The sequence below is a fragment of the Alternaria ventricosa genome (genome assembly GCF_023758065.1).
Source record: "Alternaria ventricosa strain BMP 2768 chromosome Unknown scaffold_1, whole genome shotgun sequence".
Classification (NCBI taxonomy): domain Eukaryota; kingdom Fungi; phylum Ascomycota; class Dothideomycetes; order Pleosporales; family Pleosporaceae; genus Alternaria; species Alternaria ventricosa.
The window spans coordinates 713,422-739,797 of record NW_026055681.1 but is presented as its reverse complement, the minus strand read 5'-3'; the positions used below and the strand labels follow the sequence as shown (position 1 = coordinate 739,797).

Below are 26,376 nucleotides of genomic sequence, written 5' to 3'. Positions count from 1 at the left end.
TCAGAGCGCTTCGAATGTAGGCGTGCAGGCGTGTTGGTGCGGAGACAAGGTGTGGGTGTTCATTCCGGGGTGCACTGTACGACCCCACACGGGTGAATAGTAAGACCCATCCCCGCGGGCCGTAGGACCTGTATTATCGGTGGGAATGCGAGATCTACGTTCCAACTGGGAGATTCATAAGTTTATAGACCTTGCATATGAAGAGAAGGGAGATACATACGAGCTTACCCCAGATGTAAGCAGAGCATGTCTGACGAGCAACGCGCGTCGCGACATAGCAATAACTTGGCGGGTCTTGACTGTGGCAGAGGTGTAGGGTGGAATGGTGCCCCTACAATCAAAGCGTAGATGTCCGTGTTACCTTCTTCTTATGGCCCTCTGCGACAACATCTAGGCGAGGTCCCGCAGCGTCGTTCTCGTTGACGGCTGCTTCATCCATCAACAACCCCTCAGTGGCGACTTCATCGTCTTCTATCCAGCCATAGAGCTCGTCGGAATTGGGTTCTCGAGCGACGTCCTCGTCGATCTCGGCGAATGATCTTTTAGGCGGTCTGGCTTCTGTTGGGACGAACAGAGGGGATGCAATATCGTCGGCTGCTACGTTCATGTCGCAAAGACCATGCTGTATAGCGTCAGCGGGAGCTCATCACACAGGGAATTGGAGCGCATCGTGGTAAATGAACGCTCTGCGGGTAGTATATCGACGCACATGGTCAATGGTGAAGGATACCACGTTGCCCACACCGCCTTCTTCCGCGAGAGCTACACCATTCGCCTTGACTAAGCCAGCAAATCGGGCTTTCTGTAAGCTGTCGGCTTGTACCTTATTCTTAGCCTTGCCGTGCCGGGGCCAATCTCTGAAGAGAACCAGACGAGTGGAAACGCCATTCTCCCATTCAATCCCTGATATTGCCGGTACCAACAATGCGCGTGAAGCGCCACGAATGCGTGTAATAGTCTGGCTCGTCACTAGTAGGGCGATGTCGTGCAGTGCAGCGAAGCGTGTGAGGGTGGCTATCAGCTCGTTGATGACGGTATATCGACGTCCTGCAGCCCATCGTGCCTGATCTGTCTTGTTTCTGGGCAGACGGTCGTCGACATTGCGGGGGTATGCGTTATCGACGAGGGTTGCAAGAGAGTCTACGACGACCAGGCTCGTGCCGTGCGGAGGAAAGGCAGCAGGCGCGTGCATGAAAAGCGCCAGGAAATGGGCAAGCGTCGGCATGGCCAAGTAGTGGAAATGAGCACGCAGTTCATCTCGAGAGACATGGGGCGCCTCGGGTTGCGAAGTGAGCATGTCGTCGACGCGATGCTTGACCAAAGGCGCACAGGCAGCATCTGCAAGCAATCAATCAGCCCTGGTCCGCAGTTGACCACATATACATACCGACCCATATCACTCGCTGACCCTCGCGCAGGGCAGAGACTGCAGCCTGTATCCTTGAACCCTTCAGTCGCCGTCTCTCGTGAAGCTGTGACGCAGGCACAATTACCCTAATGCTGTCTTGCCGACTCCGGACGGGCCGAAGATCTCCGTCACCTTGCCGCGTATGTATCCGCCCGAGACATGGTGGCCCGGTAGGCTCGGCGGTGAGAGGACCTGGTCGAGCTGTGCGAGGCCCGTCGATACAGTGCGGGCTCCGCGCGCATGGAGGCTTTGGAGGGCTTGGGATGCCGAGACGGTGGGCAGCCTGTCTGTTATAGTGTCAGCTATCTATGCCATCTGCGGGAGAGGAGCAATTGCGTACGCGACGAGGGTGAGAGCTGGGGTGCTTCTTCACTGGCCATGGTGTGTCGTGGCTTGCGGTCGAGCCTCAGCGGATTGAGATGGTGGTGCGGTAGTCTCGTGATCTCGCGTTGACGTGCATGACGTCTCGCGTTATTCTTCGTGTCCTGTGCGCGATGGGGTCGAGATAGCCTTCGTGTGGGTAAAAGGTGTGTATGGTGGGTGCTGGGGATACTTTGTCGAGAGCAAATGCGGGCCGCGGTTTATCATGACTCGCACGCTCTCCTCACTTCCACATGCCTTGCTTCCTTCTCGCAACACAAAATACTGCGTCAAGCGAGGCGCGGTTTTGTGTGATCTGGTCTTTCACTCATTCAAACACACCTGCCTTCTGTGTTCTAGCGCCGATGATATTGCTCAGGCTTATACCTTGGCATGTTTTCACGATAAGACTCGCATCTTCAAGCGTCTAGATCTCTCCTTTGACCACACGCCACATTCCTCCCCCTAACACGGCGTCAACGTCTCCATCAGCATGGCGGAAAATGTTGAAAACTTCGTACTTGCCGCCAATGGTATGCTTAAAGAAGCTGGCATCAACATAACGCTCCAGGCAGTCCTCCTCACGACAGCATCTTGTATCGCCCCTCTGGTAGTCTTGCTTGTTCTCGCTGCCTTCAAAACACCAAAGCCACTACCTCCGCCAGCTGGTTGCCGGAAACTCGGACTCCAAGGACGCAGCAATCTGGAAGATCAGTATTCTAGGAGATATGCCAAGGGCGGTGACCCCACCCCAGAGAAGCCATGGACGGTCAAGGCACTCTTCGTCTACCCCCTGAAGTCAGGCGCACCCGTCGAGTTGAGCAAGAGCGAAATCGATCGTACAGGACTGAAATATGATCGCCAGTTTACCCTCGCCCAGCAAGTCACGAGCTTGCCTACGCTAGACGGTAAGGTGACCAGTGAATGGCACTTTATGACCCAAAGGAAATTTCCTCGTCTTGCCAAAGTCGAGACTGAGATTTGGGTTCCGGATCCTTCGGCAAGAGGCTATAAAGAAGACGGAGAATGGATCAAAAGTGAGGGTTGCCTGGTCATTCGTTTCCCCTTCTCTCCCGACACCGACTTCACTATCGACGGTCTGATCAACTATGGAAAGATCATGTTGGCAAGGTTGAGTCGAAAACCGGAGCCGATGCTGGAGTTCAGAGTACCTTTCAACCCTTCGCCGGAGAGGATCAAGAACAAGGAATATCGGAGCGAAGTTCTGCGTATCTGGAAAGACAGCCCTACTGCACTCAATGTTAGCTCGGAGATTGATCGCGAAGTCTTCGAGAAGTTGAGATATACCCTTGGCGCAGCAAATCCAATTGCGCTCTTCAGAACTGACACGAATGCGTATCGGGAAGTACACAAATGCGCGCCCAAAAAGGAGGATGTTGGATTTGAGACGGTCATTGGAATGCACGATTCGGTACGTATGGACCTTTCCAGTCATGTCTTACGATTCTTTGATCTCAGCTGTTGCCGTTTCAGGCGCCAGAACCTTGGAGATTGTGTCCTGACGTTCTACGGCATTATGATTAATAGTACTACAGTACCCGATCCATATTTTGAATCTCGCCTCGGTCCACGACGTAGCATCCAAGCTCCCCAATCCCTCTTCCGATCTTCCAGAACTCTGGCAACGGCATCTTACCCTCCTCGACGCGCTGCGATTCCGCGCAAATATTTACATCACGGGACCTCCTGCCTTTGCCGAAGACGACTGGAAGCAGGCGCAAATTACTTCATCTGATTCCACATCCTCCATGAACCTGCACATCTCGTGTCGGACGACCAGGTGCAAGTTGCCTAACGTCGACCCAAAAACTGCTGTAGCCGATAAGAACGAGCCTCTGACTACGTTGAGGAGTTACAGGATTATCGATGAGGGGTCTAAGAATGCGTGTCTGGGTATGCAAGTCACGCCATTGAATACAGGAGCCGTCGCAGTAGGTGATAAGATCGACGTGTTGGAAATTGGGAAGCATCGATTCGAAGGAGGGGAAGGAAGGAAGGTTGACGGCTGAGCGACACCGCAAGCTCAAACGATAGGTACCTACTGCGGTGGAAGGAAGACTGCCTCTGTAAAATAAATGCGAGATTCTCTTGATCTCTTAGGTTCATTGGCTGTGTAACAAAGCATTTTCTCATCAGTAACCGATACCCTCATATCATTAACCACCCCCATTTCATTTCCCACTCCCTTTCCATCTTCCAGGCCCTGTGATCCCAGGATGCGTATCCCGGCTCAATGGCCCAACTCGGCATAGTAAACAAGTCCTTGCACAGCTCTTCCTCGTCTACCACACCCATCAGCTTTATTAAACTATCCCTCATGCGCGGAAATGGGAGCCGGTCAATCCACCGCGGATGTACAATCATCATTTGCAGCTCTGTTGGATGCAGAGGTAATGGAATATGCGGTTTCGGCATGGGAGTCCGTGAGGAGTAGGTAGTAGCGCAGGAAATGCCTTGGATGTCGCCGTTTGCATAGAGTGCAGCAAAGACGGTCAAGGGGGTTATGGTCTGGGCTAGTGGGGAAGGTATGGAGCAAGTTTGGGGGTAGGGGTCGCACGTTAACTCAAGCTCTAGTGCGCTAGAATGTGCTTCTACGTTCTGGAAATGTGGGCAGGGTGATCTCGACGTATTAGGATGCGCGTCATCGTCTGGACTGGATCTAATTGCGACCTCAGATGATGTAACATTCGTGGAGGATTCCGGGCGTTGGGTTTGAGGCAATCGCGATGTCGATATGCTGGTTTCGTTTTGAGCTTGTCGTAGTCGCTGCCCTACATTATATGAGTATAAAATGATGCATGCGCGATGGTCCACACATACGGCGTGCACGTTGTGCCAATCGGTCCTGTATCTGCTTCCTCTTCTTCGCATCTTGGACATTTTTCCACTCATCATCCCTTGGATCCGTTCTTCGTGCCATCGTTTTTCTACTAATAGCTTTTGAAGGCACTTATATAGGTTTCCCGCAGTTATAGGATCGAGTAGAAACTCGTGGGAATACTCCTGTAAGGCGTCCACAGTGCTTACGAATACACGGGCACTGATAAAAAAGAAGGCTGCACTAATGAGCATGGGTCTCGGAAGAGCGCTTACGACACTCAAAATTGAAAACTCCCACTTGACAAAGTGTGGCTCAAGCAGAGCTGACTTTCAAGTTCTCGTTGGCGTTCTGCTGCCGCGTTAGACTTGGCGATGTCTCCGACTGTCTTTACGTAGGTAGAATACGCCATCTTCACATCCCCCATTTCGTCGTATTATTCTCTAAGGACTCCAATCTTGCGATCTTTTTGAAAATCAGGAGCTGATGAATAAATAAGGTAGAAAATAGTCAAAATGGAGAGAGACCTTGGGAGTTGGAGGCAGCCATGGTGGGGCTTCCTTTCTAGGATTGGTTGGCGCGGGGCTTAGTCACCGTGGGCTTAGTCACCACGGGGCCCTCCAACTCTTGCCGTTTGCTTTCAAGAATGGGTCCTGCTTCAATCAATGAGCTTTCGCAATTGTTGTGTATCATCACATACATCAATTCGTATTAGAGTTGCAAGCGCCTGTATTATGTCCTGGGATACCGTCAACCTCTAGACATCACGCTGATCACCTATAAATGCCGCACGGCCTGAAGCCATCCTGGCTTCTAGGTCATGAGGGTTTATCACTCTCGTCGAGGCCTCTGTTCGTGTGTCTGACAAGATCAAATGCCGCGTCGAAAGCAACGAAGTCACATCAACCCGCTATTGCGAGCTCCTCAGCGTGCTCGTCCAATAGTGAGGATCCGGAATGGGCTCTCGGCAATACCTACACCGTCAACCCTGCCGAGGCATCTCGTCAATCATTCGCAACGTGGATATTACATAAACGAATGCGATACGCCTAACTCATCGATCAGAAAGATCCCGGATCTTACCAAGGGCGGTCTGTGGAAGATGAGCGAAGAGAATCCGTCCTTTAAGGGCTGCGATAAAACACTGCTTGCATGCACACGAAGTCGAAGGGATGCTACCAAAGAAGGGACGTCTGTATCTCATCTCATCGCAATTTCTATGTCTAAAACCCTATGTAGACATGTCACACTAATCCTAGATGCAGGCTGGCAAACTTGTAACGGAAACGTAGTCCCTCGTGTACTTTGAGAGCTCAGCAGCCACCAGTAGACAAGGCCTCTCCCAGGTATTCTACTACATCGTGGAGGCTACTCTGTTCACCTTTGCAGAGTTCAAGACGATTGGTACAAGAACAGCGTTGTCAAGGACAGCATACGTCGGAGACCATGGCCTAGACCGATATTGCAACTGCTTTGTTGGCCTGTCGAGGATCTGGCCCGGCCATACCCGTGCAAATCTCCCGGTTACACCAACTGGTAACAAGTTGTTGAAAGTGCAGACTACGGGGATCATACACCCGTCGAACATGTTCATTCACACAACCTGGCCTGACAAATCGGCCGTCTAACTTGGGTCCGCGACCGCGCACACGAAGGGCGTCAACTTGTCTATGCTATACCGGCTAAATCTGATTGAACCAAGCGGACATGCGTCCTATAGGGGTCATTACCCCGTGCTTAGGATTTTCCAGTCCTCGCTGCGTTAGCGCCAGATCCTTCGCGACGCAACCGTGGACTCCGCCTCAAAAACGCGACAACAGATTCAACACCGACCATATGCAAGGCCGCAGTGCAGTCACTGAGCCGTTCCCGTGGGTGAAAGACTAGCTTCTTGATGCGTGCTTCGACCGGCAGATTATTTCTTGGCTACCTGCCTAAGACCTGCGTAGCAAGTAAATATCGCGTACGCAACCGAGCACCGTCAAGTCAAAGAGGGACGTTGGGAGTGGATTAAACCTCTGGACCTCCGCCACGGGCGTAAACTTGTGATCCTTCGCGATGGTCGCGTAGAGGATGGACCACTGCGTGGAAGTCTGCCTTACTAGCACCATCTCTTCGTTTGAGAATAGATGTAATGGGTAAAGCATGTGGGTCAATATCTGAAGTCGTGTATATAAAGTTACGATGAGGCCTTCAGATATCAACATCAGCTTTCTAGCCCTCGCTTCACCTCATCAACCACCACTCAAACACACAAACGGCTCGAACTACCACCAAACTCACCATGTACACTCAGAGTCTCATCCTTGCGGTTCTGCCTCTTATGGCTCATGCTGTCGACATTATCCAGTTCGCCATCTGGGAAGACAGCGTTCCTAACACAGAGTGCAACCTCGACCTTGACGGCGCCTACTGTAAGCAATGTCCCCCGTGCTGGCCAAGTGTGGGCCATTTACTTATTCTGTACATCAACCCTTAGTTATGTGCAGCAACATCCCTGCTGAAACCTGCTGTGCGAACTTTTGGAAGACTACAAGCTCGATTCTAGGTCGCGGCCTCAACAACACCCAGGTCGATGGCCGCGATCCAGACTCATTCGCCGTATTCAACGGCGAAGACGGCGACCCATGCGCCGTGACTACGGAAGGCTACTGTGGCGGCGGCGGAGGTTTCGAAGACTTCTGCTGGGCTACCGGTGGTGGTCAAGAAGGATGTGGTGCAAAGGAGACTGGAGGCTCACTCTGGCACAGCGGGGACGAACGTCTGAAGGGAAGATTTGCCAAGAGGTCTGTTGATGCTGTCAAGCCCAATGTGGCTGGGATTTGGGATGCGGTCGAACGCAAGCACCGTCACTTTAGGATTGGAGGCGACGTTCCTTCTGATGTCACCACCATTCTCGTCGAAGCTGTCAAAGCGAATGCAGGATACGGGTACCTGGATGAGTCGGTGAAGGCTTTTGAGATTGCGGAATAAGTTTGGTTAGGATGACATCGAGGTCTTGGACTGAGATGCATGTTAAGAGGGGAAACAGTGTTGGATTGTGTGCTTACGTGTCGACGAACCTCTCCTACTTCTAGTGCGACAGTCGCTCTTTTCGGAATTTCAATCAAGCGTTACTCTTCAGACTGGAAATAACTATCCAGACCACAGCTCCAATATTCATTGCTGTTCATAAGTGAAGAGACTCGCCCACTCTTGAACGCGTCTACCATGTCTGGGCATGTCTTTCTTCCCTGTTTTTCGCTGGTATAACCTCGTGACCTCATCATCTCCTAATCCGAGAGCCTTATAGTAGGGATTTCGGAGCTGGATGTACAATACGGCTTGCGTCTGTACTACGGCATGCCCAAATGGGCCTCATTGCGGGGCTAACAGCACTAGCGGGGTAGCACATCGACATCGAACTGCGTGTTGGAACGTACATAAGTCTGTAGCTCTCAGCGCTTTCTTTCTATCACACTTCCTCCCAGGTACAGAGAAGATGCGGAAGTTTGAACACCAGCCCGACAAGGGAGGCCCGAAAGGAAGTGCAAGGGCTAGGGTGCAGCTACCGATAGCGCAACCAGCCGCTAAGCCAGCATCAAATGGGCCTTCGGACTCAAACAACATCACCTCATCGAGCGCCGACCCGTACAAAGCAGCTCGCGAAGCTCTCGATCGCGATGGCTTCGTGGTCTTATCGGCTTCGCTCTTCCCGTCTTTTGATCTCGACGCCCTGCGCGCTGCTGCCTCCCGCATGACAGAAGCGGCACGATCTGGGACATGGCCATATATACGTACATTGCCGAAGCAGTTCCCACCATGGCCACAAGATCCCTCGAAAGGCATCTGGGGCGTGCAGCATCTGCTCCACCCGTCAAATCCCGATCATCTCACATTCGCAAGATCGTACTTTGACAGCGAGCTTCTGAAGTACGTCGCAGCACTAATTGGGTGTGGCGAGGACGATTTGACCATGGAATTATACAACATGCTGGTTCGACCAGACGAGGACTTCAGTCTGCGCTGGCATAGAGATGATGTCGCAGCTACCGCAACGCCTGAAGAAGAGCTCGAGCGATTGAAGAAGCCAGGGCATCACGCACAGTGGAACCTTGCACTGTACGACGACAGCAGCCTTGTACTTGTGCCTGGATCGCATAAACGCGCACGCACTGAGACGGAACGAAATGCGGACCCGTACGAAGTACACATGCCCGACCAGATTACTGTGCAACTCAAGGCAGGCGAGGTGGCCTTCTACAATAACAACATCCTACATCGCGGCGTGTACGACAGTTCGAAAGAAAGGATGACGTTGCATGGAAGTATAGGAACGACACATGCGGGGAGCGAGCGAGCGAGGAATGTGTTGCAGCACGGTGTCGGTGATTGGTAAGTATCCCATACGAACTGCGCGTGAGACATACACTGACTTCTTACACCTACGTTCAGGGCCAAGGAATACGATTTCGAGGGATTTGAACCTGACATGGCAGAAAGGGCGAAGAAGATGAGAGAGAGGCTCGTGGAGATGGGACAGAAGAGCGGAGATGTTGGCTTTTTCTCGAAGGACGAATGAGTTTACGTGAGTGGCGTCGAGCTAAGAACGATTTCGAATGGTGGGGCGCCAATTTGAACGCGAAGGGGTTGGGATTTCCTATGTAGAGTCCTCCTGCTAAATGCATGTGTCTCTCTGCGTACTCGAGGAAGGTATTGAGTGGTATCAGAAGAGCACTATAGGTACATCACTGAAACATGAGGGCTGCTGTAAGGCAACACTTTAATGATAGATATTATTACCTTGCCAAAATGATTATCTAGTATCTTTCGAAGAATGGTACACATAGTCGTACACATAGTCTCTGTGACGGCGAGGCATCTGAATTTGAGGAAGACTCCACGGTGCCGCTCTATCCCGTCGTAGTCGCTCGGGTGTAGATTCTGCAATTGCTCAAATTCTGTCTCCAAACCTGACCTCGAGAATGCAATCGAACAACAGTGTCTGTTTCCACACCTGTAGTCAACTCCAGACGCTGGAAGTTGCAACGCTGTTATCGATAGAGGGGTAGCTCAGTGGTACAGGTCTACGGCGTTCCAGACCCACAGCCCAGTCAAATTCTTCACTACCCTGAACAACCCGAATCAACTCAGGATATTCCAATCCTCACATCGAATCCCCGGATGCCGTTCGCGTGAATCTGCTAGGAATATAATAGTACCATCGGCTCAATCCTCCATCAACAACACCTCCAATCCGCATCGGTGGTTTAGTGGTAAAATTAGCCGTTGCCATGCTTCACAGCACAGTTTCGGCTAGCCCCGGGTTCGATTCCCGGCCGATGCATTCCTTTTGCCATCCTGCGCGTCGTCGTGGTGGTGGTGCTGGGGAGGGAGATGTCTTTTTGCAGACCTGCGCTGGGTCACGTGCCAGTGGGGTGCCGCCAACGCCGGATGCTCTAAGCGCCTGGCTAACAGCGGGGTAGAATGCAGGAACTCGTCACTTGGATTCCGCATTTTTGCTCTCTAGTCTGGCTGGAAGCTCGCACGGCGAGGACGCATAGTTCTGAGTGTAGTTATATAGGGCAGATTTCGCGACAGTCTTCTATACTTCCTAAAGAGGAGCCTTGGCGCAATGGTAGCGCGTTGGTTTTCGGCTGAAAACATCAAACACCAAAGGTATAGTTCACCGCGCCTCGAGACACCCACCAGACTCTAACAGATAACAGGTTGTGGGTTCGATCCCCATGGGCTTCGCTTATTTTTTGCTTTTTCCTGCAATTGAGACGCTCCTCAAACATGCTGATGCTCTGTCTGGAGTTGTATGTTTCGTTGTGGTCGTTGTTTTTGCAATCTCCACCATCGCCGGTACCTTGTTGCTTCGGGTACTGAACACGAGTCACGGTAAGTAGTTAGACGTTCCACACGCGCTCGTTATAATGCCAAGCAGGCTGTTGATATCTCCATCCTCCCGGTGGCAGAACGCGGGATGATATGCGTGCAGCCATCGATCTTCACGTTTCAGATACATCTACCCAACCCAGCGACCAGGTCGCGTTACTGTCAAGACAATTAAGACAAGCAACTTGACGCACATAAACAAACCTGCCGGGTCTGCAGCGGAAGATCCTTGCGTCGTCTTGGGTAAATCAGGGTTCGGGAGATTATGATACCCGTTCTTGTCGATCCGATAACCTTGAATCTGAAACGCGGTGACCAAAAAGTGGACGCGACTCAATGGTGCATGTGGGTTGGCTCCTCAACGACACGGAGGCTGACGTGTCTTCGCAATGATGTCAGATGGACGATCAGTGAAGAAAGTGAGATTCGACGCTGATGGGGTAGGGATCAGCGCGGAGTTTTGAGTCCTGCGCTTTCCAAGGGCTGTGGAGTATACAGCCTTTGCTAGAGTAGATAGATGGTGAGCAGAAGTCTGTTCCCGCCATTGTGGCACGTTTCGTAGCAATCAGTCCTCTTCTCACTGGACAAGCATGGATTGTCCAGCCACAAGTAGGTCAAGATGTAATGCATCCCTGGACCCCGACAGAACGACCATGTGAGAGACGCCCCAGACCTAACAAAGCTGTTTGAAGCGGTCAGAATATAGCAATTTCAGCGCTACCTCCTGTTCTTGGCGGTTGACTAGCAAATCCACACAACCGCGAACGCTACCATATCAGAGCTTTCGTGCTCAGCAGTTTTCGCGTGGGTTGTTTGCAAGGATAGAACATGCCTGCGTGCCAGTGGTGTGTGTTCATCATCCCAAGAGGTCGTGCGCACCGAGCTGCACAGCTACTACACCGACAACAGGACAGCAGATCCAGTTCCGTGGCGCACTGTGCATGGGCATTGGAGATCCCGCAGACAGCGGCTGGACGGCAATCGACGATCGGAAGAAACATCCAAGCGAGACGTTCAAACATCAAGCGCGTTCCAATTGGCTGTTCTGCTAACAAATGCGCAGACTACGTTGCTAGTAAAGGGCTTTACCCTGTGTGACGTTAATCAGAGCAGCCACAAAAGCTTCCTCGTGCGTGCTTGGCCGATCTAGACAGCGATTGGACGCATGTGGGGTTCCAGACGGGTAGATGAGCCAAAATGCTTGATTGGTGGTTGGTAAGAATTTCTCTCCAAATACTCGTTGGGAGTGCTCTAGGTCGATGGACGCGTCGAGACTAAACATAACGGCTATAATCGCTGGGTTGTATTGAGGTATGAAAGCGTGTTTGCGCAGCTGCCGCGGACACGGAAAAGCGTCAACATTGACATCGTGGCGATTAAGATCTGGACTTCGATACTGGCGGATGGACTGGGTATGATAATACCCCAGAGATGCAGTGGATCAGTCGAGAGCATGGGCAGCCAACCAAGCCTTGGTGTCGTCGGGTCGAGAATTCAGACATGGTGATGTGTTTGACACGCACAACGATCGGTTGCAATTGCCTTCCCTGCAGTGTCCAGGATACAGCAGGCAGGTTTTGATCGGCGAGCTGGATTTGCGTCTCAGCATAGGAATAGTAATAGAGCCTTGATCGAGAGGGATGGTTCCTTGCGACGACAATGAAGTACCGCCAATTTGGGACCCTGGTTAGCTCCGCGAGAGTCAATTCTATATGCGTTGTGCTAAAGGCTAGCGCAAATGCTCCGTCTGGACGAGTCTCGGGATTCTCTTACTGCCGAAGAACGCGAGGAATAATGATGCACAAGAGGACGTGAAGACATGTGGGTGAGGGCTGGTAGTCAGCGTAGATGATTCCCGAAGAAGCAGGAGGTTTTCCTCGATCTCTCCACACGAGTCGTTGATTGGTGGTGCTGCTCAAAATAGAAGCCGCACTGATCGCGTCTTTCTGATGATCGCGTCACCCTGGCGAGAAAAGCGGGGCACAAAAAGATATGGTGGAACGGAGAAAACCCACCCTCGAACGCCATGAGCTGCGACGCCGCGCACCACTGCCATTTCTGCACAACAGCAGAGACGGGACTGCTAGGCGTGTCTCGAGTGCGGTCGCGCAATTAGAGGAAATGATGTTGTGCCTCGACAATGCACATCAAACAGCTCTCATCTCGCTGAGCCGAGCATCCTCGTCCCGTTCCCCACGGCTTGGGGAACATCGCAATCCGCAAATTTCATCACGGGGATGCGATCCTGCACGAGTCTCGCGGAAGGCCCGACGTGGTGCCGGGACCCTCTGCAATGGTGCCATGCATGCAGTGCCGGGAGCAGGAGAGGTGGGGAGTGCTGGTAGAGCCGTGGCATCAGGTAGGCACAGTAGGAGCAGGCACGGCGTAGCAGAGGGACGGGAGACTGGCGTGCAGAGGAGCGGGGTACAGACGTGTCGGTGAAGCATCAACATGGCGAAGGCGGGCTTTGGAGCGTCGTTATCGCAGCCCGCCAGCGACCTAACGAGCCCACCGCTACTCACCAACTGCTGCAAACGGCTGAGCCGCAGGTGCGGTGGGTCGCGCGACGCCGGGCGCGCGCTGCGGATTGGCCGTCGGGGACCCTCGCAGAGGCGAATTCGTAAGTGTTTACCAGTTCGCGTCGTATCTGCTCGGCCTAAGCGCAACGCGTCGACGCACCAGCCGCGACAGGAGGGTTTGCAGGCAGCGGTGACGTTGGCCGGGCCTGGTGCAGTGTGCCGTTGCCATGCAGCGAGAAGCTTCCGAACGGCAGGGTGGGAATGTGGCAGGATCAACATGTGGTTAGAGGTGCAAATGGGCCGCCGCGATATTGTTGCTTATATCGGCTGCGCCCGAGCACTATATGACGGGGGCACGACCAGGGTCAAAGTGAAGCTGGCGAGGTGAGGTGAGGTGATGGACGCTGTCTTCACAATGTCGGGGCGGATGAAGCTCAGCGGCCATCGGCTATGAAGATTTGCGTGAATACGACGAGCGGCAGCTGCCCTGGGCCACGAGCCGTGAGGCCATGAGGCTACGAAGCAGAGGCTCACGGCATCCAGCATCGTCCACACGCCTGCGACGGGTTGGCCGCACAGGCAGGCTGGCATAAAGACGCTGCTGCACCTGGCGAGGCAGGGCAACGTGCTCGTTGTCTGGCGTGAGGAAGTTATTGAATCTCCTAGACCTAGCCGCGCCCGTCCGTGCGTGCTCCAGAGACTAGTGCGGCCCCTTTGCCTGACAACCTCAACTCTTCACCGCGACGGCCAACCTTACCCTCCCTCTATTATTTCCTTTTCTGCTTGCTTGTTGAATCGCACGTCGTTGTCAGCAGCAGAAGACCGACTCTCCACGACCGACCAATGCAGGCTTGAACAACTGCTCGGGAGGCTTGGTACACGCTGCCATCTCCGTCGATTCACGACAGCCTTCCCAGCGCTTGACGACGTTACATTCTATTCTCTGTTTTAATACTTTGTCCGTTTTGTTTCATAGCAGGTACACCTCCCCCAGCTGCCCGTCGCCGCCCCAGGAGCCCCGACACAGGCCTGCCTGCCCCCCAATGCCCCGTCCCTAAAGGCCACGCTCTGGTCGCCTGCCTCCCGTCCGCGACCGCGGCCACCATGCCCATCGCTCCACTACCCGCAGCCTTCGCACTCTCAGAGCCCCCTGCTAATGCGCCCGCCCTCCACAGATCTTCCTTTGCCCGTCTCGGTCGCCGCTTCCTGCCGCCGACGAGTCCTCGCCCACCCCCGTCGAGCTCCTGATAGCGCTACCTCGCAGGCCTCCGATGGCTCAGGTACTCACATCAGTCATCCAGACGACAGGACCCATTACAATGCCCTACTCGCCGTCCGATGCCTACAAAAACACGCCCAACCACCCCAACCAACAACAACAGCGGGCCTCGCAGATGCCGCGCAACCAGCAAAATGGGAACTCGGGAGGCACTGGTTACAGAGGGACCGCCGCACCCATAGCCCCGTATGCCTTCAACAGCACGCCCCAGCTGCGCCAGGACAACAGGTCTGCCTCGACACCAGCCCCCCAAACCCTGCAGCAGCCTCCCAGCCACGCCAACCAGACACGACTCGGCCACCCCTCTCATCCCTCCTCATCCTCCGATTCCACAGTCTCCACCTCTGGCTCGTCCAACCGCTCGTCGGCTGGGCCACCCGCAGCTGCCAGAGATGACCGCGACGCCAAGAAACCTTACGACTCCGCTGCGCCCTCCATCACGCTATCCACCTCCATACCCGATCTCTCGCTTTCAATAGGCGATACACCTGCCAAGCCCTCACCAGGACGATACAGGCGAGGCGCTGGGCGGACAGACTCGTCCAACAGCATTCCGACCGGTGCCTCTACCCCGACGCAACGCTCTACATCAGGAGGAAACTCCCACATGGGGCCCTCGCAGCTCACGCAGAGCGACGGCCCACCGACATTCAGGCCAGGGCACAACCGAGCGAACAGTGCAGATGATACGCAAGTTATTCGCTCAGGCGGTATAGACCCCGCTAAGCGATATAGAAGACGCAGTTTCAACGGACTGGAAGGAGACAACAACGTTACCTCCGCCATGGCATCATTGCAGGTTAGCTCAGGAGCTGGTTCAAGCACGACACCTAGCGCCTCCACCGCCACGCCCTCGAATTCAAATCGTGCAGGAAGCCGCCCCGACTCGAGTCACAGTCATGAACGGCAAGGCAGTGCAGGCAGTGCTTCCTCTAATAACTCTTCAAGGTCTCAGGTGAGTAAAGTGATTTCGCCAGACTTTCGCGAGCTGACAAGGATTCCAGTCTCGCCCTGTGGTGAACACACAGCGCAGCTATGCCTCCGTAGCAGCAGGCGGCCCTTCCAAAGCACCTGAGCCTAACAGGCGGCAAGCTCCATCTCCTCTGTCGCACCCGGTCTCCCCCTCAGAGCCTGCAAGCCCTGCGAAGGCACCTGTGCTACCTAGCACAGCGATGCAACACCTCAACGCTGTGAACGACAAGGACAAGGGAATGAAGTCCCGGCTACGCAGGGCCTTTTCTTTTGGAAGCGCAGCCGAGCTTCGAAAGGCTTCTGCTGAGAACAACATCTCGGCAGAGCGTGCAAGATTAAGGAAAGACAAGTACCAGAACGACGAGGATGCCGAACAAGCGGCGATTATCGCAAAGCAAGAGGCGGCAGGTATTGGCGCTGGCATCTACTCAGGACAGGGTGGCATAGGCTCTACTGACAACCTCTCAATACAGTCAGCCGCGTCGTCTGCATCGGTCATGCTCCGCAAGATGGGTCATGGGATGAAGAAGGGCACAAAATCCATCAAGGGCCTCTTCAGGCCAAAGTCTGTCATTGGAGTCCCTGCCGCCGATGGTCCCATCACTAGACCCAGCGTGGGTCAGGTGTCTCTTGTCACCGTCGAGGCTGAGAGACAAAAGGTCAATGTCAACGCAAACCCTCACGAGCAGATCGGAGGTGGCACTGGTTATCCTAGATTGGAGCGCAATTCGATTGACGCCGGACGGTCCGCGGAGATTGTAAACCCCTCTGCGTTGGGCAATGAGGCTATGTCAAGGAAGAGTATCGTTGGGTCCGATCGCGATCGTGCGGAGGTTCTTTCCTCAATGAAGAAGGGCATCCTGAAACGTACGTGTGCTACGCATTCCTCATATGCAGCTACTAACGAAGAACCAGGCACCGGTACAAACTCAGATTCAGGTTCGCCTGTTCTGAAGCCCGTCGATGCCGTCCCCAATGTGGGCTCATCAAGATCTAGCTCCCCTGCTACGCCAAAAACAGAGGTTGGGCAAGCTCGCAACGATGACTACTTCGGCAAACCGCCGCGTATCCCCAACGGCAGCACCAGGAGTCTTCCTACGACACCTCACGGAGGTCTTCGAAACATCAGTTTTAGCCCACGTATTCAATTCCACGATGCATGGTCACCACAGGACTACGATCGTAGAGGCGACATCGCAACGTGTAATAGGCTTACACCGATGCTTGCGCAACAGATCAAGGAGGAACTGAACTCCTTTAAGATGGTATGTACCGCAGCTAGAGCATTATCACCGGAGCGAAGCTAACCACTCGAACAGGAGATGGAAGTTCACGAGCTCTCGAAACCACACACCCATTTCTTCTAATGATTATGCATCCATCATTTGGACATGGCGTCTTGGCGAATACCTCTCATCGTTGCACTTGCGGATTGGAGCCATCAGCATTTACCAGTTGTCAGCTCTGTTCCATGTTCTGGTTACTACGGACTGTTCTTCCATCTTAGCGAGCATTTGCAACCACGTAGAGGAAGAACGCGTGCTCGCGTGTGGGCTCAGCGGGCGAAGTAATTGTTGGCATCGGACTGCACAAAAGACGGAGGGAGATCTTTCTAGTTGAAGCCAACCTTTTCCTTGCCCTCATCGTCTCTATTCGTGGTTCAGTCGTATGTTGACGTCCATTTCCTTTACTGTCAGACGTGTCTTTGTCTCTCATTACTTTCCTTGAGTCAGTATCAGTCATGGTTGAGGGGTATCTGCGTTGTCTACATCGGAGAGATACAATATGCGAAAAGGCGAGTCGGACGCACTTGGCTGGCGCAAGAGTCCTTGGTAGTGACTTGTGCTGATTAGCTTGTAATTGGAAAACAATCTTCGGCGCATCTCTGCTCTATGGTGTACGTTGACATCGAACGGGATTCCCCCTATGCACTTCGTCCGCGTGCTGGCCCAGGGCTTCGCGTCCGTGTGGAACATGTATTGATCTACACTGCACTCTACTAATGCGTGATCACGGTCAACCAACCGCGTGCTAAATTTGGTGCACACATCTCTCCGAACCTCGTATGCTCATGCCCTGCAGCGTTGCATTGACGGTCAGACCCCCGCGCATCCATGTCCATTCTGGTAGTTTTCGACAACAATTTCCGAAGCCCCCCAGAAGTTCGCACACAGACATTGTCCTCTTCTATCCGCCACCGACACCCTGATGGTCGTCAAGACCACTTCATGACCTTGTCGCCGTTCAGCAAACCACACCTTCCTCTTCGAGTACGTCATTATAGTCACGCCGCATTGGTTGCATACATTGGCGGTTCAGGCGCTGATCTTCCAATTCATTGAAAGCATCGTTTGGGAAGCATGTCCGCCGACTAAGGGGACGCGTGATCCCTCCTCATAATGTGCGACATATGGTTTCTGGCAACGGTCTATGAGCGCTAAAGAGATCGGAATCGTAGTGTGCGGCACCTGGGTGGCGCTGTGAACGGTATCTCTGGAGAACAACGCCCAGGTGCTGCACGTGGCTGCGGTCTCAGTTTTGCGGCGATCGTGAAATCCAAATCCACACGAATTAGCGCTTATACTTCAATAGCATATAAGAATTGCGTCACACATGCCTTAGACATCACGTCGAGTAGGTCGGACGGTGGAGTGATTGATCACGTGGGGACGTAGCTCGCTTGGTTAGCGCGCCAAGAAAGCGCACCTTCTCCGCCCCCGAGCAAGTCGAAATTGACCTGAGTTCGACCGTCTCTCCTCAGCAACCACACAACAACCGACAAAATGGTACGTCTAATGCGCGGTCGAGATACTTAAAACGAAGATTGTTGGCGCTGACCGTTACCCAGGCACCTGCAGCAACTGGAGGCAAGAAGCAGAAGAAGAAGTGGTCCAAGGGCAAGGGTACGTGATCCAGCACTGCACACCTTCAGCATAATTATACACCTCGCGAACACGTCGGAAACGCTCGAAAGCCTCATCCATACTCCCGCAACCCTGTTTCACCATCGCGCACTTCCACATGACTCCAGAGTCGATTTGCCACTAACACCTAAGCAGTCAAGGACAAGGCCCAGCACGCTGTCGTTCTCGACAAGCAGACCAACGACAAGCTCCAGAAGGATGTCCAGTCCTACCGCCTCATCACCGTTGCCACTCTCGTCGATCGCTTGAAGATCAACGGTTCGCTCGCGCGTCAAGCTCTTAACGACCTTGAGGCCAACGGTCAGATCAAGAAGGTTGTCGGACACTCAAAGCTCAGCATCTACAGTATGTCAACACAAGCATTTCCAAAGATCCACGTGTTACGAAACCTTGGAATACTTGGAGGTCGTATGAGCGTTCACTAACACACTGCAGCACGAGCTGTCGGCGCCGCCGAGTAAGCCTTACGCAACCGACAATCAAACGAACGTAAATGCGAATCTCGGATACCTCTTTCAGCTTTTTAACGGCATTCCTCTTTCCATTACCAATCGGCGTCTTCACGAAATGAACGGGTCATACTACATTGGGATGCATGCTTCATAGCGGACATGAAATGAGAGGAACGGGCTCGGGTACAGCACCTGGGGTCCATTGGAGGTGTCGGTTATGTACTGAATGAAAAGACTTCCGAAACACCACCACCCAACTTGACCTTGCTATTAGTGAAATTGCTTGTGTACTAATATTGAGTCTACGCTGCAGAGTGTTCGTTCGTACCACTGCTCTTGTCTTGGTTTTGCCAATGCTTGACATCCTCGTGCCCCCTCCCCTTGTTCTGGCTCTTGCAAGCATACTAGCGCTGATTTCTGGCGTCATGTCAATCGCGGATTCCACCGCTTGTTCTCCTGCTTGAAATAGCCATAACACTCTACTCTCTCCCCTAGAGACGTATCGACGACAGGTCTCTGTCTTCCTTGCACCCCTCGTCCTTATTATGACTGCTCACAAGGATATGTCCGGTCAGAGCGCAAGCTCGTATTGGTCAACTTGCGGACATATACTATCGGTATGTGAAGAAGGATTTAATTCATGCCGCGGTTGCTTGATTTAGGCCCGTATAGTGTCTGAGGCGATGCGTTCTTCTACTCTACACACTTCCTATTTCGACCCGGTCTTAGACAATAGCAAGAGTACACGGATGCGGAGGAACGGGCTCTTGGCCTGGACTGGTTGGAAAACTAGGACTCTATTTCATCCAGTCTCAGACATGCCACGTCCGTTCCTTATACGTTTGTGGAAGTCAGAATCTCTGGTATAGTATAGCTATCCCTTCCTGCTTGCTCTGCGTTTCGGATCACATCATTTCGCTTGTAGTAGGGAAGGCTCGATCTCTCAAGTTGCAAGAAGTCACGCGACAGTGCGACTCAAAGACACACCGGTATTTTGTTGGGGTGGATTACCCATAATGACCCATCAGATGCCTCACACTTTGCGTCCATTGAGAAAGACATACTTCATTGCAGCATAGCTATATTCACTTGCCGCGCAAGTGAAGGAGAAGATTCGGAGTGTGGGAATAGTTATTAGACATGTTTTACGATAGGAAGGCTGTGCATGCAGGCATCAAGTTTGTTCGTATATATACAATGGCTGTACATCTCAAAGGCCAGGACAGTATGCTGACGGAAGCTCAACCTACTGTTCATATTTCCGGACCGGCCTGCCCTTTTCGGCCTGCTCGCACAAGCCCCTCTTAGGCATCTTGTCCTGCCATCCAGGTTCCCTCTTGACATAGCCTACCCGCCTATACGGCTTACCCTTGTCTCCACGGAACAGCATATGCCAGCCCTCCAGACCAGCGACCATCTGTTTTCTGGCGCTCTTGAGTTCCTGTGCACGCCTGTTCTTGAGTTCCCCCTTGCTCAATGGTTTCCTCTTCCGCGCCTTTTCCATCTCCGCCTCTCTTTCTTCCGGTGTCAACCCGGCTTTCTCTTCGGGCTCAACGGGTATGAACATTTCCTCTACGCCGCGTAGGTCGGGCACAGTGTCCTCTGCGAAACAACCCGTAAGGAAGGCGCGCGCTGCGTCTTTGCCCGCAAAGAAGTGGTACGAGCCGCCGGGTCCGTAGGTCGTAGGCGAAATGGAAACGTCGTAGATTGTACCGTTTAGAGCGAGGTAGATCGGTTTCGAGGGGTCGCTGCCGTCATATAAAGCCAACTCAGCATCGGTTAGGGTGAGTTCTCCTTGCTACGTGTCATGTTAGCTACTTATTGGTTTAAGAATGCGCAGGAGAGACGTACCACGAGGCTCTTCCACTCTCGAGCTCTAGTCCACCATGCATTGTATCCCCATGTCATGCTCTCTCCACTTGTGCTCAGATAGCTCAGCCCGCAACTCAATAGGAGGACGCCACCTAGTATGCGCAGTATGTCAAGCACGGATAAGCCATTTGACGTCGCAGCGGCTTGCTCCTTGACGGCTTTCTTAAGCTCTGCTTTCTGTTGAGCGCCCGAGGAGGTCGGAGGAATGGAGGACGTGGTCGTGTCTGTGGGCTCCTCTTTCGCAGCACGGCGGTATCGCTGTGATGAGGACATTATGGCGGTGATAGTGGCGGTGATGTGTTCGGATGCACTGCCTTATTCGCGTCGTCAGTCTACATATAGTGAGAGTTGCTCGGAGACCTCCATACCTGTTCATCCAACACCTATGCAGCTCAAAGTGTGGTACTCCCACGTCAACGTCACCCAGATACCGAGGCACAACCCTAAGTAGCTGCCGAAGAAAGTATTCGGAGACGTGTCCGCAGGCCAGGAACCGTCGGATGCGCGATGCGGAGAATAGATTGCTTTCGCCTGCGCGTTCCGAGGCGCTGCTGTCGGGAAGTACCACAATCTCGGTTCCGATGATTGGCCACTTTCAGATTGATGTCATTGGCGATCTTGGCCAAGACGCTACTACTGGACTATCACTATTGGACAACTTGCAATGGAGGAGATCGGCATGAAAGACTTGGAATCGCACAACTCGTAGAGTCGATACGCAAATTGTGTAATCAGGCTACTGTACGATATCGCATGCGTCATGCGAATATATCTATCGTGTAGTAATACAACCCTTCTTCTGTGTGTGTATATACAACGTTCATCTTCCATCTTCTCTCTTCTCTCCATTAGTTGTGTGGTTTGCATGATGAAGGGATCGTGGCGTTTCCCGCTTCTTAGAGTACGAAATTGCAGTGGTCTCTCCTGATTCAACGAGAATCACCCCAATCACTCATTCAGCGCCGTCATGAATATCGCGTATCTCGACTTGCGCTTCTCTGTCGCTCTTGGGGAAGACCTTTTTGAGTCCTGCTTGGAAGACGCCGACGTTGTAGTCGATGATGGCTTTCTTTTCCGCTGGATTGTCTTGGCCCATGATGCATACTAGAGCGAGATATCTGTATCCATCATTAGCCCACTCACAATTCCATAACCATGCAGTCTGCTTACTTGTTAATCTCCCGCAAGTAGAGATATCTGCTGTTCTTCTTCTCCATGGTGATCAGACTCTCGGCATCGTTGTTGCCAGTCTCACTCTCATCCTCGCCCTCATCGGGTCGATCCCAGCCATAGATCTCACTAACATCGATGACCACATCAATGTAGTCTGAGCATATCTCGTAGCTGCCAATGTCAGTCGGGCTTGTATCTGTTGCGATGTAGATCTTGCTCATGATGTCGAAGAGGTAGGCTTTCTCGATGTTGCAGGCACCACACAAGTTGTTAAGCAGCGCTTCGAGGGTGGGAAGCTGTGGGATGAGCTTTTGGATCACCTTGCTGAAGGCTTCGAAGATGGAGTGGTCGTAGATGGAAGTCTGGTAGAAAGATATGGGCGCCTGCTCATAGCCGTGATCCGATAGTTCGTCTTGCACGCGCTGAATGATGTCGCGGAAAGTGTCACCGCGGAAGTCATCTGAAAGACCGTCGACCTTGTGCACGAAGACTTCCACGTTGATGTTGGGGTATGATTGCTGGAGGTTGAGGATGGTCATGTTTAGTCGCGCAATTGCATCGAGATACTCATCTTGGGCATCGATAACCCATATCAGAGCTCCAATCTCCTCGAAGATATTGTCGGTATCGAAAGCTGGATCAAAGTAGTCTAGATGACCTGGCAGATCCCAGACTTGAAAGTCCATGAACGAGCTAGCGTTGTTAGTCAGCCATGTATGCGTACACCTGATGGTTAACGTACTGCATGGACTCTTTCTTTATCCTGTACGTCGTTTCGAGGTACAGCGTCTCACTTGGCGGCAGCTTGTGAAAGACGACACTTGATATCGAAGACTTGCCGCTCCTGCAGATGGATGGTTAGCGCGCTCAACACGCTGACCTTGACGGATCTCACCTTCTCTGGCCCATGAGCAGCAATCGCGGCTTGCCATCTCCCGCCTTGCTATTGGGGACGCGGCCAGTGTGATACTGCGGCGCAAAGTCAACAGGTGGCTGCTCTGCGTTTGATAGATCCTGCAGAAAACGGTCCATGGTCAATTGAGCACTTGGTCTAAGTAAAGATGAGCTAGCGGATGTCCGCCTCTCCTCAGCGCCATCGTCTCGAACAATGTCGCGAGCAGCATCGAAGGTTGCTGAAGGGCGGTGTGAAAGAAAGCGGCTCTCCATGGTGGTGCTTAGTGGTACAGGGTATATCGCTAAGAGCAGAAGTCGCAGAACTAAGAGAAAATTGGGTATCGTGGGTGAAGAAAGCGCCGCGCCGAGAAAAGACAGAAAACGGAGAGCCGGCCCTTCCTATCGCCCTTCAGCTGGCAGGCATCTGCGCAGTGAAGCGTGCTACTCTCGTGGGGAAGTGTCAGGCACGCTGCGACAACGTGTGGTACGAGACCAGCAGGGAGAGGCCACGAGGACGGGCGGTACATGCAAAGGAGAGCTGGCAGAGAAGCGACGAGTCAATCAGGAGCCCCCGTGATGTTCTACAACAACAGTCGGTGATACGCGCAAGGCAGTCGACACCGAGCGGAAGGCACCCAGGGAGCTCAGGCCATGGTGCAGACGTACATAGGGCTGAGGAAGTCGCGACGCAACCGCCGGGGCTTTGCCAGTAATCTAGCTAGATAGGGAAGACGACGATACACGTGGGGAAAGCAAAGGAGTAAAAGAAGGAATCTGGGCTTACCTCCATGGTTGTTCAGTGGTAGTGTAGCGTCTTTGCGTTGCGCACGGTGGTGATAGTCTTTAGGCCCGAGCCTGCCACTGCCCCAGAACCGCTGTCCTTGCTGATGAGCCGACGCCCAACCCGAATCACGCCTTCAGCCAAACGCTCGGGAGTACTATAACTCTTCCAGGAATGCTTGGTTGCCCTCTGACAGGATGGCCGCCCTGCAATTTCACTTCTCGCAACCACTCTCTGTTGGCAGCCAGCAGCCAGCAGCCGAAGAAGCCGGGTCGGCAAGGATGGCTCTCCGCGCGCGCCCAGTCGTCGGGCACGAGAGCGTCACTGCAACACGTTTCGAGGCCGGGTCGGAGACAAGTCAGTGCTGCTGATAAATAGCCGCAGTGGCACGACGCTGAAGCATCTGGAACCGTCGTAGAAGACGGAGAGTGTCATTGTGAGGAGGCGGTTGGTCGCGTGCAGGCCACGTTCGCTTACGGTAACAAGGGAAGATCTTCAGGCACCGCCATTCTGTCCTCGTCCCAGCTCTCCAACACCAGCCCAACTTCGATGAAGAGCAAACGCCCTGGTATTTTGTGGCTTGGGACAGTTACCCGATTAGTGTTGTGCCGAAGTCAACCTCCGTCAGCCCAACCTTACCTGAGTCAAGCTGACGATATCACCGCCGCATGGCGGACAAGGATTTGTTATCCGCGGCAGCAAGGTTACACAGCGTAGCAGAAACTATTTCCGAACGTCATTGATACAGCGCTGTGTGCCCCTTTACTGTCAGATGGACGCCGCACACGTGTATGAGTCCAGTCAGTAGGACATGTCAACGTGCGCGTTACCGTCACTCTGCTCGTCAACTTGATCACTTCGCGCAACATGTACATTGTATCCCTGCAAACACTGTATTCCACAAAAGCAATATCAAAACAACCCGACGCTCCGGCGCACCCGGGGTATCCAAAATCAAAAGCCAAAGTCGCTACTCCCATCCATCCTTGTTCCCGGACACCAAAGGCCCTGTACGCCTACCCTAAACAGCTCATAGATTGCGTACTCTTCAGGTTTCTAAATAAGAAAATAATTCCCGTTCGTTACTCGGGCGATCTGAAGTACAGTGCACTCAACCGCCTCAGTCTCGCGGTCCCGTCACCTCGGCACCCAGCGTAGCCGCAGCTAATTGACCCAGTCCACCGAAGAAGACAAGAAACATGGCTAGTGCAGTCGACTCTCCCGCGTGAACTAGATCGCCCTCAGGCGCGGAGCCGTCTGACTCCATTCCCTGTATAGCGCGCTTGGTCTGCTCTGTTGGTTGGTATGTAGCATCAGGGTCACCAGCAAATGAGCCTGCGTCAGAATCCACATCTGAAGTGCGCGCTTTCCCTCGCGTGCTGCGTCTGAGAGACGCACTCGTGGCTGCGGAAGTGGATGTACCATTTACGTCAGCCTTCTTTGCCGGGCGCCCAGGCTTCCTCGGCGTAACAGGCTCTGTTGGCGACGAGGGCTCGCTCGCATGCTCCATCACTCTTGCCAGGTCTTGCTTGAATGTGACGTGTTTCTCATGGGTGGGAACGAGAAAAGAAAGTATGCTGCTTTCTAGGATCGCATGCACATCTAGATCGCGCGTGAAAGTCCACGTCAGCAAGCTGATGGCAGCAAAGAGGACGTCGAGGCTGGTGACACTGATAGCCGGGTGCATGCTGATGTGCTTGAGAGCTTGGCCCGCGTTGCTGATACTTGCGAGAAGTCTGTTTGCATTCGCCGAATCGCTCTTGGCAATAGAATTCGCGAAGAGATCCCAAACGCGGGAGCGCTGGGCAGGTCTGTTGACGTACACCAGAGTAGTCCACACACGCCAGTATACGAGGATAGAGGCGATTGATAGCGCGTGGAAGACTTTGACGTATGATCTATGAGCCGCTGCTTTGGACGTATGCTGATGACCCAGTGCGTAGGGAACCAGCTGTGGCGCGAATGCAAAGGCAAGTGGCATGGCGAGGTATCCGAGTCGCATCATGCTCTTGTCGCCGAACTCGGAGACTAGTTGTGGAAAGAGATTCAGAGTAATGAGCGACGCAACGATGCCAGTGTCGTATACGAAAGCATATGGTGTGAATAGCGCGTCGTGTAGCGGGGTATCATCGTGGTGTATGGTCAAAGGCGTGTACAAGATGGTGATGAAGAACAAACTCAAAGAGTACCCTAAGCTTCCAATGGAGCTCAGCAGCACGAAAGACGCAATCGTTGTGTTGGAAAGATTGCGCCTGCGGCCTAAAGAAGACCAGTCAGTGAGGGACTTGGACAACCTGCGTCGATCGCGTTGCACATACCTTCAGCGCCCATGAAAATGGAGCTTGCGATCAGTCCGACGAAATACTGGCTCGTATACAGAAACCCCTCCGGCTTCATTATTCCAACTTTGTCAAACTCGCGCACGAGATCTATGTCCGCGATCCAGTCGGCTAGATACCATCTCCCTTCCTCGCCAGTGCCATACCAGCCACTCCAGAGACTACCCGGAATGTCATGTGTATTCTCTCCGGCCCACCGCACGTAGGAGATAGCGCGCCAGAGGAAGGCAAAGCTGCCGACGGAGAGTAGTGAGAGGAGCGCAATGATGGAGAAGGTGACGGCATGGCGGCGGCGAGCAGAGTCTTGTGAGCGCGTGCGCGTTGATGGTGGCTGAGATTTGGCGGCGCGCCGAGTAGTGAGAAGGACACGAGCTGTGAGGACTGTAACGAGGAGCACTTGGCCGCCAAAGAGAGCGATGGGGAGTGAGTTACTCCGCGTAGATGCGACTGTATCGACTGGCGCCATGATGTTGGCTGGCTGATGCGATCAGTGATAGAGTCAGATGCGCATTACGCGACAGCGACGGTGAGGTTAGGAGACAGAAGCAAGCCAGCCCAGCTGGAGGCATGGCTCGCTTGTTTTGATCTGGAACGCGCCTGCCTCCCCGCCCACGTCACTGACGTATGAACAATCCAGATGTCTGGAGCTCGCCCTTGCGCCACGCTAGACCCCATTGGCCTTGG

At 53.3% G+C, this 26,376-nt stretch overlaps 10 protein-coding genes and 2 non-coding genes across 12 annotated transcripts; 7 read left to right on the top strand and 5 right to left on the bottom strand.

The window, feature by feature from the left end:
- Positions 1-337: 337 nt before the first annotated feature.
- Positions 338-1,297, bottom strand: J4E93_000242 (uncharacterized protein; the record flags this gene model as incomplete). The annotated part of the gene is made up of 2 exons (XM_049338203.1): positions 338-622; positions 734-1,297. The coding sequence occupies 2 exons, from the start codon at positions 1,295-1,297 to the stop codon at positions 338-340; spliced, it is 849 nt and encodes a 282-aa protein (XP_049204088.1).
- A 192-nt stretch (positions 1,298-1,489) lies between these two features.
- J4E93_000241 (uncharacterized protein) lies at positions 1,490-1,788 on the bottom strand (the record flags this gene model as incomplete). The annotated part of the gene is made up of 2 exons (XM_049338202.1): positions 1,490-1,695; positions 1,782-1,788. The coding sequence occupies 2 exons, from the start codon at positions 1,786-1,788 to the stop codon at positions 1,490-1,492; spliced, it is 213 nt and encodes a 70-aa protein (XP_049204087.1).
- Positions 1,789-2,261: 473 nt separating this feature from the next.
- J4E93_000240 (uncharacterized protein) lies at positions 2,262-3,798 on the top strand (the record flags this gene model as incomplete). The annotated part of the gene is made up of 2 exons (XM_049338201.1): positions 2,262-3,200; positions 3,325-3,798. 2 exons carry the CDS (start codon positions 2,262-2,264, stop codon positions 3,796-3,798), a joined length of 1,413 nt encoding a protein of 470 aa, XP_049204086.1.
- A 3,093-nt stretch (positions 3,799-6,891) lies between these two features.
- On the top strand, positions 6,892-7,580 carry J4E93_000239 (uncharacterized protein; the record flags this gene model as incomplete). Its single annotated transcript, XM_049338200.1, has 2 exons — positions 6,892-7,021; positions 7,156-7,580. 2 exons carry the CDS (start codon positions 6,892-6,894, stop codon positions 7,578-7,580), a joined length of 555 nt encoding a protein of 184 aa, XP_049204085.1.
- Positions 7,581-8,088: 508 nt separating this feature from the next.
- J4E93_000238 (uncharacterized protein) lies at positions 8,089-9,168 on the top strand (the record flags this gene model as incomplete). The annotated part of the gene is made up of 2 exons (XM_049338199.1): positions 8,089-8,981; positions 9,042-9,168. The coding sequence occupies 2 exons, from the start codon at positions 8,089-8,091 to the stop codon at positions 9,166-9,168; spliced, it is 1,020 nt and encodes a 339-aa protein (XP_049204084.1).
- A 677-nt stretch (positions 9,169-9,845) lies between these two features.
- On the top strand, positions 9,846-9,933 carry J4E93_000237. Its single transcript has one exon. It is a non-coding gene; the product is annotated as a tRNA-Gly (tRNA).
- Positions 9,934-10,207: 274 nt separating this feature from the next.
- On the top strand, positions 10,208-10,343 carry J4E93_000236. The gene has a single exon. It is a non-coding gene; the product is annotated as a tRNA-Arg (tRNA).
- A 3,934-nt stretch (positions 10,344-14,277) lies between these two features.
- J4E93_000235 (uncharacterized protein) lies at positions 14,278-16,624 on the top strand (the record flags this gene model as incomplete). The annotated part of the gene is made up of 4 exons (XM_049338198.1): positions 14,278-15,084; positions 15,290-16,124; positions 16,173-16,522; positions 16,577-16,624. 4 exons carry the CDS (start codon positions 14,278-14,280, stop codon positions 16,622-16,624), a joined length of 2,040 nt encoding a protein of 679 aa, XP_049204083.1.
- A 1,416-nt stretch (positions 16,625-18,040) lies between these two features.
- RPS25 (40S ribosomal protein S25) lies at positions 18,041-18,606 on the top strand (the record flags this gene model as incomplete). Its single annotated transcript, XM_049338197.1, has 3 exons — positions 18,041-18,043; positions 18,106-18,160; positions 18,317-18,606. 3 exons carry the CDS (start codon positions 18,041-18,043, stop codon positions 18,604-18,606), a joined length of 348 nt encoding a protein of 115 aa, XP_049204082.1.
- A 1,273-nt stretch (positions 18,607-19,879) lies between these two features.
- Positions 19,880-20,778, bottom strand: J4E93_000233 (uncharacterized protein; the record flags this gene model as incomplete). Its single annotated transcript, XM_049338196.1, has 2 exons — positions 19,880-20,431; positions 20,485-20,778. 2 exons carry the CDS (start codon positions 20,776-20,778, stop codon positions 19,880-19,882), a joined length of 846 nt encoding a protein of 281 aa, XP_049204081.1.
- A 679-nt stretch (positions 20,779-21,457) lies between these two features.
- J4E93_000232 (uncharacterized protein) lies at positions 21,458-22,845 on the bottom strand (the record flags this gene model as incomplete). The annotated part of the gene is made up of 4 exons (XM_049338195.1): positions 21,458-21,623; positions 21,676-22,371; positions 22,421-22,522; positions 22,574-22,845. The coding sequence occupies 4 exons, from the start codon at positions 22,843-22,845 to the stop codon at positions 21,458-21,460; spliced, it is 1,236 nt and encodes a 411-aa protein (XP_049204080.1).
- Positions 22,846-24,473: 1,628 nt separating this feature from the next.
- On the bottom strand, positions 24,474-26,158 carry J4E93_000231 (uncharacterized protein; the record flags this gene model as incomplete). Its single annotated transcript, XM_049338194.1, has 2 exons — positions 24,474-25,612; positions 25,672-26,158. 2 exons carry the CDS (start codon positions 26,156-26,158, stop codon positions 24,474-24,476), a joined length of 1,626 nt encoding a protein of 541 aa, XP_049204079.1.
- Positions 26,159-26,376: the final 218 nt, after the last annotated feature.